This window comes from Camponotus floridanus, unplaced genomic scaffold (genome assembly GCF_003227725.1).
Source record: "Camponotus floridanus strain SB8 unplaced genomic scaffold, Cflo_v7.5 scaffold20, whole genome shotgun sequence".
NCBI classification, from domain to species: domain Eukaryota; kingdom Metazoa; phylum Arthropoda; class Insecta; order Hymenoptera; family Formicidae; genus Camponotus; species Camponotus floridanus.
This window is the reverse complement of record NW_020229326.1, coordinates 1,948,091-1,964,876: the sequence shown is the minus strand read 5'-3', so window position 1 is coordinate 1,964,876 and position 16,786 is coordinate 1,948,091. Positions and strand designations below refer to the sequence as shown.

The 16,786-nt window shown below is 42.7% G+C and overlaps 1 protein-coding gene across 13 annotated transcripts in view; it reads left to right on the top strand.

The window, feature by feature from the left end:
- Window positions 1-16,786, top strand: part of LOC105249939 (protein trachealess) — a 74,493-nt gene that overhangs the window by 49,526 nt on the left and 8,181 nt on the right. For 7 of the 13 annotated variants that reach the window (XM_025408276.1, XM_025408275.1, XM_025408274.1 and 4 more), the window contains 2 exons: window positions 12,970-13,208; window positions 16,070-16,146. In XM_025408276.1, the coding sequence (XP_025264061.1) occupies window positions 12,970-13,208; window positions 16,070-16,146 (316 nt within the window). Of the gene's footprint in view, window positions 1-5,989; window positions 6,489-12,969; window positions 13,209-16,069; window positions 16,147-16,786 lie in introns of those variants that run through there. The other 6 variants (XM_025408280.1, XM_025408279.1, XM_011255752.3 and 3 more) reach the window with 3 other exon arrangements.

Here is a 16,786-nt window from a genome sequence, read left to right as displayed (position 1 = left end):
GGATAAGTACGAGGGATATAAATCACGGATATGCGAAAACAAACCGTCTTCGAGGTTTGATTAAGATATTAGAGGGTGTGCGGAGAGAGAGAGAGAGAGAGAGAGAGAGAGAGAGAGAGAGAGAGAGAGAGACGCCCTCTCTCCCCCTCTTAATTCGAATCGGTATGTATAGCGACGACGATATCTAACGTAATTGTCGTAACCCGATCCCGTATGGTAATTCGTAGGCGAGCGGGTTAGCGTTGAACGAGAGAATGTTTAACCTGCTCTCGCCGGAGATGCGCGTATTGTTATTTTAATAGGCATTATTTGATTTTAAAGTTCAGTGAATGCCAGTGTGTTCTTGAAGGGGGATGTGATTGCCTCGCTCGCCGATATAGGGTCCCGAACCCTGTTATTTCCTTCCCCCGATCCCCATTTTCTCTACCGCTAGTCCGCGCTTGCCCCGCTTGTCAATCTACGACACGGCACGCTTGAAAGTCCAAAAATTGCTGCGTTCTCTCTCGCTGCGTGCGCAAGAATGCAGGAGGCGGAAACATGATTATTTTCCTCGCTCGAGACCGATCGAAAGCTTTCCGTGTCATTCGTCGTCGCAAAAAAAGACGGTGAAACTAAAAAAACGCATCTCGCGATAGTAAATGTTGATAAATAAATTTTCGGCAGACCTTTTTCGATGTAAACTTTTAAGAAATATCTCGCTTATACTATTTGTGCAAAAAATCGCACTCTCGCGAAAGAATCGCTGGATCGATGTACGGCGTGTTCGCTCCTTCCTCTAAATTAACGACGGACTAGGAAAGGTCTGTAGGATCGCGGCCCCGGTTGATTTGCTACAAGGGGAATGAAATAGGCGGAAGCGAAGGGTGATCGGGCTACTAAACTCGCGTCCAGTAAATAGAATCTAATCAACTCCAGTTGCGGCCGGTCGGTCAGATTTTCCGTGAAAATGCAGCCTTTGACGAATTCCATTTCATTTGACGATTCCTCAGACATTGGGTGCGCGAAATAATTTCGGGTAGCGCTAGAAAAGCGCTCACATTAGCGTCGGCGAAATGCGCGTAGTAGCTGACAGAATCGTAAGCTGACAGAGTCGTGTCAAAAAAAGAGGAGAAAAAAAGGTAATATCCCGACAAGAATGTGCACGCAGCTCGCGTCGTGGAAGGAGCGGCGGCGAACGAGGAGATTACTCCGGCCTGCGAGCGAAGATGGCGAGGCATAATTAAGTAGCGCGACAGGGAGGGTGCCAGGGTGGCGTAACTACGAGCGCTTTTTTTCGAAGGTCCTGGGGCGAAGAGAGGAGTAGTTTTTTTCCTTTAATGTTAAAAAAATTACGCTAATATGTGCGTGCCGGGCCGGCGAAAGCAATTTGTTTCGCTAATCTTTCTCTCTCTCTCTTTCTCTCGACGACAGACGTAATTGAAACCCCGACGCAATTATGAGTCGCGGAACAAGGGGATGGTCTTTATACACGCTAATGTCTCGCCTCTCTTATTTCAATATGTTCGATACGTGGCGTAATTTTGATAAACGATCGGAGCGTGAAAAATTTTTGCTTTGTTATCTTGTCGTTTGAAAATTGACGTGGACAAAATATCGCAAATTGCGTTAATATTGAAGATTATTATGAATTGTACGGAATCCATATTTCTGTCAAAGATCTTTCGGGTATATGTAAAGAGAGAATTTATGAAAGAAGAAACAGAACGATATTCTCATTAAGCGAAAACCTATGGTGAAATGAGCTCAGCCATTACGAGGCGACGGAAGCGGCGCGGTCGGAAGAGCCGTCACGAAATATTTCACGAGGACTTATCTCGCGGGAGACAGAGAGCGAAACTGTCCTCGCTATCAGTGAACTTTTTAACTCTATTTATTTCGCGCCGCGGTGCGAAGATTCATTCGGTTGTTATTATTTATTACCACCGTGTCGCGCGCGCGAGCTTTTCCAAGAGGGTTGGCGAGCAATAATCGCCAACAATAAACGCGAATCGCACTTGATTATTATGATTGTCCGACTCCTTTCTGTAGCACCCTCAAATAACTTCGTTTCTCGTTAGTAGCCAGGCTCCCCTTATGCCGTGTGGAAAGCGGAGGGAGAATTTGGCACGAGAGGCGAAGACGCGCGCGAGAGAGGAGGCGGACAGAGGGTGGGTCGGGGAAAGACGGGAGGGATGACAGCGGCGGGAGAAAGGAAGAGAAAGACGGAGAAAGAACGATGCGTTTCCGCTTGTGAGTCGCCGAAGGTCGGAGGGTTGAATGACAGCGGTGCAATTTGAAAAATTACAGGAGCCGCATACGCTTATGTACGTTAACCCTCGTACCCCATGGATATCTCGTGCCCCGTGGGCAAATATGCTTGCCTTTTCGCGATGCCGAGACGTTTCTGCTCGATATCTCTCTCTCTCCTCCATTCGAAATCGACATCGATCGAGAGAAGAAGGGAATCTTTTTTCAAGCTTTTAATTTTTGTATCTTTACACCTTCTTGTGTCTCCAATGATATAATTGGAATTTATCCCACTTGTCGATGTATCCCAAAACGATATCGCTTTACGTCGCGATATTATCCTTCCGATCTACGAGTAATCGGTATCCACAACTAACAATAAGTAGCATAACACGCGTAACTAGTTGCAAGGGGTACGTGCAGTCGGCAAGCGGCGCTCCTCGCTCTTGGAAGGCCTCGATCGTAATCTTTCTGTCGCAGATATACGTGCGTTCGGGTACGTGTTTGTCGGAAATTGTCGATTACGACACGGAGAGAGGCGCCGGACCAGTTTATTACGGACACGTGGGAGGACTTGGCGCGCACGTAACACCGTAGGTAATACGTGTACCCGAAGCAGTGGCAGTGTTCGGCGGTAACGCCATAAGATAGGGTCTCATTATTGTCGGTACAGCGTTCCTAAATTGCCGCCCCGAGCCGAGAGCGGTAGACTAACCCGGGAGTGGAAGAGCCTGGGTTTTCGTACGACTAACTAACGGTGGACCAATTAACTTTCAATTAGAGAATGGAGATAGCTCTTATCGCGTCCGCGGTTAGCGAGGGCCGGGGTGGCTTTTATGGGGCCCTTCTTTACCCGACGGCCGACGTTTATGTCCGCACTGATACATTGTCCCGGAAAAGGGTTAGATACGGATCGTTATATACGTATAGAGGCGATATTATCCGATTGAAGAAGCAGGCGATTAACCAGCGAGTTAATGCGACGGAGAGAGCTATGTAGCTCTCCACCTGTACCTGGAGTTTGCGCGATCCGATAACGATTGCGCGAACGTGATCGTTGGCTGTGATATATTTAGAAAACCAACTAGCCATAGTTTGACGTAATCCGAGGGAATCGCTTCCTCGTTCGATATATACGCACCTTCGTGATACGTCTATTGTTTTTCCGCGGAATATTAATTAATCGAGTGTCAATCGAAACAAATTAGACGAAATTAAAAAATATTGTGTTTAATTTCGCGTTTAGGGAAAAAGGTAACATGACGCGTGTATATATATGTAAAAATAATTTGCAATAAATATATTAGTCATCGAAAAGACGCACAACCAGTAGCACGGGACATCCATATGTATGATTATGAGAACGGAGTTATCACCGCGAGGCGCTCTCTCGGTAGAAACGAGCCCGCAGCCAAGTTCATATTTGTGCATTACGCTCACGTGCAACGATACAATAAGGAATCCTTCGTATCGGGGATGCATGCTAAGTATACACGCAGCGCGCGAGCTCGTCGCGTATCTAGCAATGCCGATGCGTCGTTTCCCGTGCTAGGCTTCGATCGTCTTGTAGCAGGCTAGATTCTCGTCGCCCGACTCTAGAAATGCGAACAACCGCCTACATTTTTACCGCATATAAACGATCTCCGTTACAAAAAAATGCGCAAAAAATGTACTCCTCAAAGCTCCTTCTCTGCGTGTCTCTCGTATACGTAATTAGAGTCGCTTTAATCCTAGAACGTTAAAGAGGGAGGTGAAAAGCTCTCCGGAGATGACTTGAAAGTTTCACCATTTTTTACGTTAATTTTGTAGTTTTACCATTAAAATCATGTGTAAAAAATTATTACAAAAGATATACCATTATCTCATTTAGTATGTCAAGTATTTTCCTGCTAGCCGGTTATTTCGATTATTCGATTTAAAACGCGTATTTATTTTTCTTTTTTATAATTAAATAATCGTGAATATTGAAAAACCGCATAAAATACTATCCAAGTGAAATTAAATTGAATTTTTGATTAACTGATTCTACTTATCATCTCACACAATAAATGTGATTATAAAATCCAATGATATATTAAAATTTATATATATATAAATCTCTTCAAAATCACAGGGGATGTTTCATAATGCTCATTAATTACAAAGTGCTTTCTTTTAATGAAAAATATATAATATAGAATATAAAATGCAATTATATATCAGTTATTTCAAAGATCAAAATATTCGAATTTTAATATCTGGATATTCGAATATTATTCAAAGTAACTTGGTAATATAATTCCGAATTTAAGTAACAAATAAATAACCAAACGTAGTTGGGTATAAAGACGGAAAATTTATTTGATAGGATGCTAAGACTAATTCCTAGGCATGGAATAGCTTGTAGACCTGATTCGCGTTAAGATTACACGTATATGGGAGACCGTATCTGCGATCAATAGATGCATCGAACTACAGAGATTGTTCTTGGAGTTTGTTCGCGTAATTAACTGCTCGGGTACACCCTCTCTATCATTAATATTAGCGTTCTCTCGTAAGTTAATTTAATCTCAAATCTCTTTGAAAATTTCGACGGCGTGTTAATCGCTCGAAATTTTTTTCGTTGCAAGAATTAAATTTTAAAAAATGTGGAAAAATAAAAGATTGTTTTTAAATAATCGACGATATTTTTAATTTCGTCTGTGAGTTTTGTACAATTACAAGATAAATATTAAGTATTTCTTTGTAGTAAACAGGCTACGCAGAATCACATGTACCTAACAAATTGATACATCGATCAGAAACTGAAAATTCTTGGCTTCCATAAGCACGAAAGGCTTGTTCGACATTCTCGATAATACCGACATCATGGCGAATAATATTGGCCGCACGCACACTTAGTTTATACATAAGTTTTTAGTCCCTTCAAGGATATCAACACATATGTGTACATTATGTGTATAAAATCCTTTGATGAATAGTAAATTTTAACGCACAATGAGTGCATTTTTCGGAAATTTCAAACATTCTTCAATTTTTTAATTTTATTTAATATTGAACTATAAATATATTTTCAAGAAAAAATTGAAGAGATAGATGAAATAATTCTTTCCGACTTAAATTTATCTCTGAAGAGATTAAAGTTATTTTTATCCATACATATACACACACACATTTAAGAAATAATGTATCACTGCGAACATACCTGTTATTAACGACGTAAATATAATACTATGTATATATTAGCAATCATGGTCTCGACGGGGGGGAAAAGTACAGAAATGAAAATCGCACGAGGAATCTTGTCGGAGCATACTCGATGAAGAGGAACGAGGTTGCATCGCGTCGCATAGCACGAAAGAGAGGGAGAAAGAGAGAGAACAACGTCGGCTCTCGGAGCGAAGTGAAACACCACGATCGCGACGACGACGACAAAGTCAAAGATGACGACGACGAAACCGAAGACGACGACGACGAAACCAAAGATGACGACGACGACGACGACGACGACGACGACAACGACAACGAGGACGACGAAGACGAAGACGACGACGACGACGACGTCGACGAAATAAGACAGGATGGTGGGCGGATGCGCGTCTCCCCAGGAAGTCAGTATCCAGCAGTATCGTTCGTCGGGCAGGGCGTTTCATGGGCGGGATAACTCCGCCCGTTATTCGGCGCACGCTCCCGTTATTCACGTACTCTCCCAACTCTCCTTCGTTCCTCCGCGTCCTCTCTGTGCGCCGGCGACGTCTCGTGGACGGTACAGTCCCATCTAGTCGCTCGCACGGTCACGAACGGCCCGGGACGGTCGTTGGTTCGAAGCTCGTCGCGCTTCCGTCACCCTCTCGATCACGCACCCACACCCCCTCCGGGATTTGACTGACGCGTCGCGGGCGATTCGAAGCAACGCCGACGGCGATGACGAGAATGGTCGTTTCGGTTTCCGTACACGGGTGCCGATTCGAGTGCCGGTTTGTGTATCGCGTGGCACGCGGGTGAAGAGTGCGCGCCGATTGATAGACTTTTGTCTTTTGATAAGTGCCAATATAAGTGACACTGAGTCTGAAGAAAATGTTGCCGTATCAGGTGGCCATGGATTACGGGGGCTTTCAACGTCAAAGCCCGGTCGGGGTCGGTGTCGGTGTCGGTGTCGGCGGACCCCATCAGGGGGCCGCTGGGGCGCTCAACATCAACCCCGCGTTCACGCACTCCTGGTTCGTACCGGCGGACCTCTGTGTCCCGTACAAACAGAGTCAGGGTCCTCTCCTCGAGCCAGGGCATGTTGTTTCTCTTATACTTATTTCTCTAATTACGTACGCTTATATATTTATCGTTAACGACGTCGCTGCATCTTGGACGGCGATCGACCCGGCGATCCAGCGCGACAATTCTCGTCTCGAGATTAAACCATCATGTATGGATCTATCGATCGATCATTAGATTCCTATAAATCTCTTTTATTTTCTTACGTAATTACGAAAGGTAATCTTATTGTTCAAATTGTGGTTGTAATCCTCAAAAATGACACACCTGGATCTCCAAAAATAAATTTCGACCTGCTCGAAAGGTAAAATTGATATACATTGAGATCACATTGATCTTTCTTTGATTCTAAACCTTTCTTAAAGAACGAGTAAAAATAGAGCTACGTCTCGAGATGAGAGACGAAATCGATCGTGCAAATATCTAGCAACGATCCAGGTGTATTTGAAAGATAATTTGAAGAAACACTTTACATGGCGGGATTTAATTTTACAACCTACCCCCCGAGAACGCGCGCGAGAACGTTTAAGAGATACTCTTAATCCCAGTGCGTCATTTATTATTTATGCCTCTCTTGACGTAATCATGTCCCGTTCGACAAATTACGTAGGTACGAGGAGCGGTTGACATCGAGAATTTCCGCGGCCCTTCGAAATCGGATGGAAGGGCCGGCCGTAGTACAGGGTACGGTCCCAAGAGAGCTCTGTCACAGTGAGTGGATAATGGGAATGGTGATGGGTGGCGGTAGGTAGGTAGGTATAAGGCGCGAGGGTGGTAAACCAATGGGGGTAGACGAGTACGTCACGCCGCGGCCGTAAACCCGATGCGATATCGGAGGAACGCTGATGCTGACGGGGCAACCGGGGGAGCCGTCAAATGTTACCTTTGGCTTGTCGCCCTTATCTCCTTTCCAATATACCTCTATTTTGATTTTCCGACATCGTACCGGTAACGAACCAATCGCGCTGATGCGACTCGACTTGGTCCTTTGGTCCTTAATCGTGCACGTTGCATCCTTGCGAAAAAATTTTCTCTCCTCGCGTATTTTTTATCACTTTTTTATATTTGATAAAATTATTTGCGAAAAAATTTTCTCTCCTCGCGTATTTTTTATCATTTTTTTTATATTTGATGAAATTATTTTTATTATTTTTTTATATTTGATAAAATTATTTTATTATTTTTATTTTTGGCTAGAATTTTTGTAATTTATTGCACGTTTAATTAATCAATGGGACACGCGAAATTTCATAATTTTCTTCAACAAGAGTTCCGTGCGATAATAAAATTTCGTAAACAATTTTGCTTTACTCAACAATGTGATATCGCGAACGATTAATTATTCAGATTGAAAAATATAATAGTGAGAACGTCAAAAAATCATAATTAACTTTGACCCGGAGATCAGTGACCGCGGATTCGTATCTGACTTTGGCGACGAGACCGTGTCGCGCCATGGGCTCACGTTCCCGGAAGTTAAGACACCAAGCGCATCCGGATGCGAGCCACGGACGTGAGGCCTTTCGAAACCCCTTGCTTTCTCTGTTAGCTGACTACTTAACTTTTCAGTGGATGTCCATGCCTCTGCCAATTCGATCCTCTTATGATATCATACATGTTATATTATTTTTATAGATTGAACTTCTTTTTTTGTACGTAGCATTTTTTTGCATAATTTTATTACACAATGAATTAATTATTATATAATTATTACATAATATTATTAAATGTCTTTAAAAAAATTTATGGTATTATTGGCATATATAGTTTTTCTATATACATTTTTTATTCTCGTTGGCATTATTTTTCTAAATTCGCATATTATTTTTAATTTTCTTCAATCATGTGATGAAATAAATTGATTCTTTTTCCTTGTAACTTTTTATAATTTTATATTAGTGATTGTTTAAGTATCGTATTATTAGATTGACGAAATTATTGCTTAAAGAATATAATAATATTATTAATACATAGATATTATTTCTATTTATACATAATTAATTCATCTATATATTTTATCTCCATCGATAACATTTAAAATATTCGTAAAAAACGCGTTATAATATTCTTTCCAATCTCTCCGAGTCTTTCAATTGTAATGATAATTAGAAAGTGATCTCTTCGGTGAATCTTACCTGGATATTAATATAATAGAAAGGTGCAGTGCAAACATGAAGAGCCAAACCGCACAATTCGCGCTGTGAACCCAGACTTGATATTGGGGAGAGTTCGCGTCCAAAATGTTAAGGAAAGAAGAAACAGCTCTTACAAGTGCATTTACCGAAAGTTCTCAGGCTCGACCTCCGCTCCTCCGCATCGGGAAGCTCATCACGTAGACTTTAAGCCCTCCCTTATCTGCGCGTCATCAGGAGCCAACTTCCCTCCGTCTCTCTATCTACCCGCTGTCTCCGTCCCTCTCGTTCCCTCAATTTCTGTCTCCTTCTCTTTCCCTCCCTTCCTCTCCCCCTCGTCCTTTCGTTGTCGCGCACATCGCGACTCTTTTCATTTTTTACCCTCTCTTTCTTTTCCCTCCCTCCTCGTGGTTTTATTGTAGATGTGTATGCAAGCATGTATGCATGCGTCGTGATTTACGTCCGCGGATGTAGCGGGATGCTTTATAGTGCTCCCGGCGTTATTCTTTTTTTTTGTTTTTTTTGTTTCATCCGCTTTCATTCAGATCCCGCCCTGTTCTGTGGAAAGCACTTCACTTGTATCTCACGTTGTCTATCGTATGTCGATGAATATTAGAATACGAAGGATACACACGGAGTAACTTATATAAAAATGTTGTAATATTAAATTAATCTCGCTCAATAAAATGATATTTATATCGAAAGACTCGCGCGCAAAATTCGAAAATTGCGGTACAAACTGTAAATATTGTTTAAACGCAATTGTTTCTTTTTTTCATTTTATTGCATTCAAACGGCAAAGTGTCCTCTCTAAACCTTGTATTCGTAATTGCGCAACACGCTGCGAATTTACACACGCGACATTATCTCCTTCGCACTCGCTTATAAAACTCGGCATGATTCAAGCGTTGCATCATGAATGAAATCGCGGACTATGGTCCACTAGAAGCGAGGGATGTATCGTGAATAATTCATGACATCGAATAAAAACATAAGCGGCGAAAGACAAGCGATAGCAATACTTTTTCAGCAGCTTTTGCGAAATCGCGCCGATTCTATCGTCATCGGCGCGATTTCTTCGAAACTGGCTATATATCGGGTGAATTTGAAAGGTTGCGAAATAAAGCGTTCGCTATCGCTGGTGAAAGAGTCCTCCGCTTACCTTGTCCAAGAAGTTTACGAGACGCCGGTCTCGAAATCTAATCGCCGCGCGCGATTCGCGTAAAACTTATTCCTCGCTCCTCGTTATCGGACGGTCAGCGGAAATGACATTTTTCGTCGAAACGCTACAAAAGCCCGGGCATCCGATAGCCACCCTCGGCAGGGCCGCGAAAGAAAATTATGTCGAAACTGGAGCCGTAACATTAGGAGCATTGTATTGTTGCGCGAGGCTACGGCTCTCCGGGGAGTAGGTTGGAAGGTCCTTTTCCGACTCACGTTCTCTCCTCCTCGCGCGCGCATACACGGAGACGCAAGACACACAGACGCGGAAATACAGACGGAACGGGACGTACCCTCAGGTGGTGCTTGGGACCGGCAAATGAATCGTTTAATTGAATTAGTCGATGAGCCCGCGTTACGACGCGCATTATAATTTCTACGGTTGCCAATACCGTCCTCGCTTCCCTTGTCGCTCTTGTCGAGAAATCATATTCGGAGACACCGTCGTTACCGGGGAACTTTGCCGGGTATACGGGATTACGTATCGCGCAATTTTTTTATAACGATAAAGATGAAAATTTTATGCCGAGTGACACAATCTTGGTAGCCAATAAATATTCAATCTTGTGAAAAAACTAACTAGTTTTTCTTATTTTGTTTCATTTTCTTTTCTTATTTTGTTTTATATATTTTTTTTTATTTTGTTTTATTAACTGCATAGTAAAAATATAGTAAATTAATATATTATAGACATTTTTTAAGGTAACTTGCTCGGAATTTTCAGGACATTTTTTACAAGATTTGAGAAGACGTGTAATATTAAAGAGATATATTATAAAAAAGAAATAATTTGAGAAATCTGGCGCGTATGTATCGAGTTCGCGAGAGTTTTCCATAGTCACGAATTCCATCGACATAGGGAAACGATGTTATCCGCACGGTAATCTGGCCGATTATTACGCGCAGCTGCCATTTCTCTCGTATCTCTGGAGCAGTGGCGACTCGACGATTCGAATCCGCGAAAAAGGAAGAAACGGAGGGTCGCGGATATCCGAGGGGGCGAGAGCTCGTCATAGCTCTCTGCTGAATTATTGATGGGCAGCACTTTGAGAGAAGGCGAAAGGACGCTACGTTAGCGGCGCGCCTTTCTCGAGGATCGCCAAGGATATACCGGCGATGGTTGCGTCGGAAGGGACCACTATCTCCGGTCCCACGGGACTTTCGGGACTCGCGAGCCCTCGCCGCCACCGCCGCCGCCGCCCAATTCCAACCAATTTGACCGAAAGTTGGGCGTAATTTTATTTTCACACGTCTGCAGACGCTTCACCACGCGAACCTGACCGAACGGACGAGGGCGGCCGTGCGCTTAGGTCTAGCTTTTCCAAGTTCCGTTCCTCTTGGGGGATAGATTCGGTCAAAGGAAACTGCCCCTTCGCTCCTTGTATTCTTTATCTTTGCCAATCATCGGAGAGACGGCTTTTAATCGTCTCGTCGATTTGGCTAGCGCTTTCGTGACGGACAGCGGTATTTTTGTATCAGAAATAATATTTTTTTCTCTCAAGTATATATTATATTAATATTGAGAGTGTGATGTGTGTTTCATATAGCCGAAACAAGTAATCGAGGTACCAAAAGTAGAAACAAACTCAAATGTAAACTCGAATACAATAGTCTATCATTCGTTGAGAAGGTGGCCAAGGGAAGAATCTGTCATTATCCCTTTGGGACGAAGACGAAAGTCTGCCTGTAAACGAAACTTTACTGAGGACAGAGGGATCGAGTGTCGCGGAATGTCTGTGAAATACCGAAACAAGATTCCGACACAGTGGCAGCTTATACTATCAAGGGGAGGGATGCTCTCTCTCCTCCCTTTTCTTCCGTTTTTACGACTTCCGATCCCTGTTCGCAGCCGAAAATGGTCACAATGGGTTACCATCGTGTTGGCATATCTCGCGCGAGGGAGAGACAAACTCGGGTAGATAGGTAGAGAAAGTATACCGGTGTTTTACAGTCGTTAAGCGCAATAGCGAACGAATAAAAATCCCATCGCGTTTCGAATCATTTCGGCTCCAGACCGCGACAGACGCTTCCGCCAAGCCCCCGGTCCCCATCGGAGAACGACGGAAGTTGGTTAATGGGCTAAACTCTTAACCCTGATGCCTTCCTGGGGACAGATTTCGCGCGCGCAGTTGCCCACATTTTTCGAACAAAAAGAGTTAATCGCCGTTCGAGATGGGAGAAGCAAAACGCATCTTGAATCTCGCATTCGCGAAACACGAATGACATTGAAAAAGGAAAAATGTTTTTATCGCAATCTAATAAAATCTTTACGTATATTCTGGGGAGAAGCGTTTATCGCGACTCACTCGCGCGGCGGATAAAAACGATTCGTACCAGAGGTTAATGACCAAGCGCTATCAAGAGGTGCGCATAAATTTCGTGCAAACGTATCCGCCGTTTCATTGGCCGGTGGTTTACAGTTTTAAATGTAAAACCGGTACCGAAGGGCCGGTCCACTGGGGCGTGGTTACGTTACGTCGATGTTCTCTCGCGGATACATTCGCCGGCTTGTCAGTAAACACGGGCTTCATAGCGCTTTTGAATAATGTATGCCGGTAGCACACCACGCACACACACACACACACACACACACACACACATACACACACTATCGCCACGCCTCTTCACCTTTATACCTATTTGCGCGACCGCATAATTTCAGCTTCGCCGCCGTATGTATCGCACGCTGCGCGCATTTGCGCGAAATAACTCCCACCCCCGATGTAACTTTGCCATTAAGAGAGACACGTCGCGATACGACACGTGCGCAAGGCTCCCTTAAAAGGAACGCGCCACACACAGGAAGCATGGAACGAATTTGCGGGCCGATCGCCGTCTTTCTCTCTATGACCAACTTATCACCCCGAATCCATAAGCGTCGGGATATTTATCGAACCGTTAACGCTTGAACCGATAATCCCGAGTCGAATAAAAACAGCCGAGCTCGTAACGCTCTCGTGCTCGCAATTCTAATCGAGGATCGAGTATATTCGTTTGTATTCGGAATTATTTCTCTGGGGATTACTCTGTATACTCTCAAGCAAACTGCCATCCACATGTATAATAACGTTTACTTGTAATCCGTCGAAGAAATGCATTGTTTCGCCGCTGTAACCGCTGTGCGTGTGTGTTTGAATTACAGCATCTTGGAGTTGCGCAAGGAGAAGAGCCGGGACGCGGCGAGGTCGCGACGGGGTAAAGAGAACTTTGAGTTCTACGAGCTCGCGAAAATGCTTCCTCTACCGGCGGCCATTACCTCCCAGCTGGATAAAGCCTCCATAATAAGACTAACGATCTCGTATCTCAAACTCCGCGATTTCTCCAGTCACGGCGATCCGCCGTGGTCCCGCGACGGTCCACCGCCCAGCAAATCTGTCAAAGGTAAGATAAAACACGAGTCTCGCGATTCTCTCTCGCTCACATTCCTTCATTTATCGACGGGAAAATCATGGATTCTGATCCCTATCTTGCAAATTATTTTTATTTTACATGTATAATTAACGAATATAACGCGAGAGATTCTCCACTTACTCTTACTTGTGTCGTCCATCTGTCAAGGGCGATAGAATATCGCAAATGTTTCGAGCGAAACATTTTGTTTTAATTTATTACGATAGACACGTAATCCGAGTAGTCGGCCGAATGAAGATATATCTGCCGATGATGTCTCTTGATGGATCAGCGTTTAACCTCCGGAAAGAGGGAGTCATCCAGACTGTTAATAGGGGGGATCAGGACCCATATTCCGTGAACCTAACTTTCTCTCCAGGGATAAGAATAAGAGAGGAAGTCAGCCGCGTTATAATTCCTTTACGCTCGCGTCGTCTGCAGTGGAGTAGATTGGTATTGCGGCAGACACGCGCGAAATGTATCGTCATGCAATATTTCATCGCACGTGTAATACATGTATACTTGATATTTTCCACATATATACCGGTATTAATAATTTAATATATTTCACAAATTAAATATATATAAATTGGAGAAGAAATAATAGAGTAAAGGTAAAAATGAGGGAAGCAACCGCGTTATAATCGCGTCAAAGTCAGCGAATATCCGACCTGTCGGATGTCTCCTTGATAGACACGTGTCTCTTTTATTGTCAGACAGAATCGATGCGTTTTGCCTCGCGACACTTGTGTAACATAATTCGATTTGTAACAATGTGCCTCGGACGAGAAGAATTTTTCGTCTTTATATCGCGTCTTTGGCAACTATATAAAATACTTTTTGTAACACGAAACGAAAATTATCGGGGACACGTTAGGATTATATCGAAGAGATTGGACAGTCGCTTCCTTGAGGAAGACGCAGGCTCGTCGGCGATAGATCGAGCTTTCAGATATCCTTTATAATTCCAGTGACCATGCAGCCGGCGAGAGATTTCTAGAGATACATAGTAATAGAGAATTGTCGGCAATCATCGAGCGATAAGATCGCCGCGGGCCTCTTTCATTTTCGTGCTTCATTTAGCGAAAAGGGGGTAGAGCTACTGGCTTATTTTAGTGCACTTTCGCTTCGTCGCTCTCTCGCAATCTTTTTCTTCATTAATGTGGATATACCGTTACGTTCGCTCCATCGTAGCTTTATGTATTTCGCGAGCTTTATATACGGGTCAAGTGGATTTTCGAAGGAGAAACAGACTTTTATTATTGATCGGAGATCGCGAAGAATAAATACAACCCGTCTACTCGATGGGAGAAAAATCCCTTCTCCACGAAGAGAAATCGTAAGGACAGCATTGTCGGGAAACCTTAGTCGCTCGTAGCCGCCGCATATTTTCGGAGTGCGCAAGGGTGGGGTGCTGGTTGAGTTAATATTTACAGTGCGGGAGGGTCGCGAAAAACGTTAGAGAGAGGTTCCGCACGTACGCGGGTACGTATAAAGGCTTAGGTATAGATGCGTCTCTCTCTCGTCTGCCACTATCCGCATGAAAATCTAATCACGACAACCCCTATACGCGCGCAAGGCCTCGCGTTACCAACCGCCAATGTAACTAAACTAACGAAATTGAGTTAGGTGCCGCGCATCGCTGCCGCAACTCCTCGTCAAACTAAATCCAGTGCCGCCCCTCTTCTATTCAGTGCGCCGCATGTCAGGGCCAGCTCTCCCGGTACGAGGACTTCTCGACTTAACTGAGTAAAATGATTTGAGATTTCGAGAACGGTTGATTCGCGAAGTATTCGGCTAGAATAATCGATCGACGGGCCAATTACGTGATATTTGTCCAGAAATATCGCGCGTACGGATATTTTTCTAACTGCCTAAAAGCAAATACGCGCGGTCAAGTTATATTTATCAAAATATTGTGATAAATGGCGGAGCAACGGACGCGAGGGTTGGTCGAGGTGCTAAATCCATCTTCGACCGAAAGATGGAACGCTTCGATAAAAGATTAAAAAATATTGACGTACTGTTTAAATATCGATAAAAAGGTGTAAGATGCTAAAAGATCAATATTCTTCTAATATTCTTTCAAAAAATCCTAAGAATACTTTTTTCATACTGCTAGAATAGATGTTGGACTCTTGAGTACGCGAGAATTCGTAGACGCGTTGGCGAAAGGGATATTATGATTAGAAGAACAAAGACATTCGTCGAGACGAAATCCAGTTAGATTAGACCCAGAGTCCGGTCTTATATATACGGTAGAAAATATCGGCATTACCTTGTTGACCGAAAACCCGAACTGCTAGGGTCAGTCCGACGAGTCGAGCCATTCCGTCTCTCATCCCGATGGACTTACGAGATTAAGCGGTTCGCGCGCCAAGTTTGATCGAGTCTTCTAAGTCTTTCATTACGGGGCAGCTGGGGAGCGTAGGATTATTATTACGGTAAGAAGTAGCCTGCGTCTTGTTTGTTAAACGAGGGGAGAAAAGAAGGCGCAAAAGGGGTCGAATTCGGCGCGGCATATATATCGCGTGTGAGTCACGTATCATTGATCAATCGAGGATACCTTTCTGAATAAGCGTATGCCAGTTCGTCGTAACTGTCCAACATTGCGTCACGTGATACTTGTCCAAAGAAATTTCTGATCTCCGAGCGACGTAAATAATAGTCGACGAATCAAATTGTATCGATTAAATATCCAAATTTAAATATCCAAATACAAATTTTACTACACAGTCTGAAACGTTATTATGAGACATTCACATTTTAATTAAAAATGATAAAAAGACACTATTCGTATCTCTATATCTTAGACGTCCTGTGTTGTGTATTAATAACATTTTCATTCACAGGTGCTAATCGAGTCAGAGCATCGTCAAATGCAGCAATAGATCATTTCGAAATTCATCAAGGTACACACATATTACAGGTAAGCTCATTTTCTTGTCATGTCACAGATAATAAATGATAATGCATTCCATGAATTAAATATTCTCTAAAATTATAATATATTATTTTTAAATATCATTACGTCGCGAGCTTTTTGTAAATTCTCCAATCAAAATTGTACAAATCAATCGAGCAAATATATGTGAAATGTAGAAAAATGATATCAGGGCCGATATAAAGATTTTCTAAAATCGATATACTTTTATTTCTCTACAATTAAATATTGTACTTTATCAAAACTGATGTGAATTTTCTTCCACAAAATTAGTTTATATATCAGAAAATCTTGTAAATAGAAGACGCAGCATTCTCGTTTATATGCTGAGTTAGATTGTCGAGAATTATTAAAGTTCACAATTTTTTGTTTCTTTAATGAATTGTATACTCTGAATAGTGGTAATAGAATAGCATCTTTTTTGTTGACAATTACGTTATATTTTACGTGTGTTTTTAAATCTGTTGCATTTCTATTTAAAAATACTTTTATTCAAGTTTTTATCATATTTCTATAGTTTTCAACAAGCATATCAATTATAAGAAATATTTCAAATATTAATCGTTCAATTTTAAAAAAGCTATTTATTTAAAAATGATTTGAAGCGATATTATCAAATCTCTAA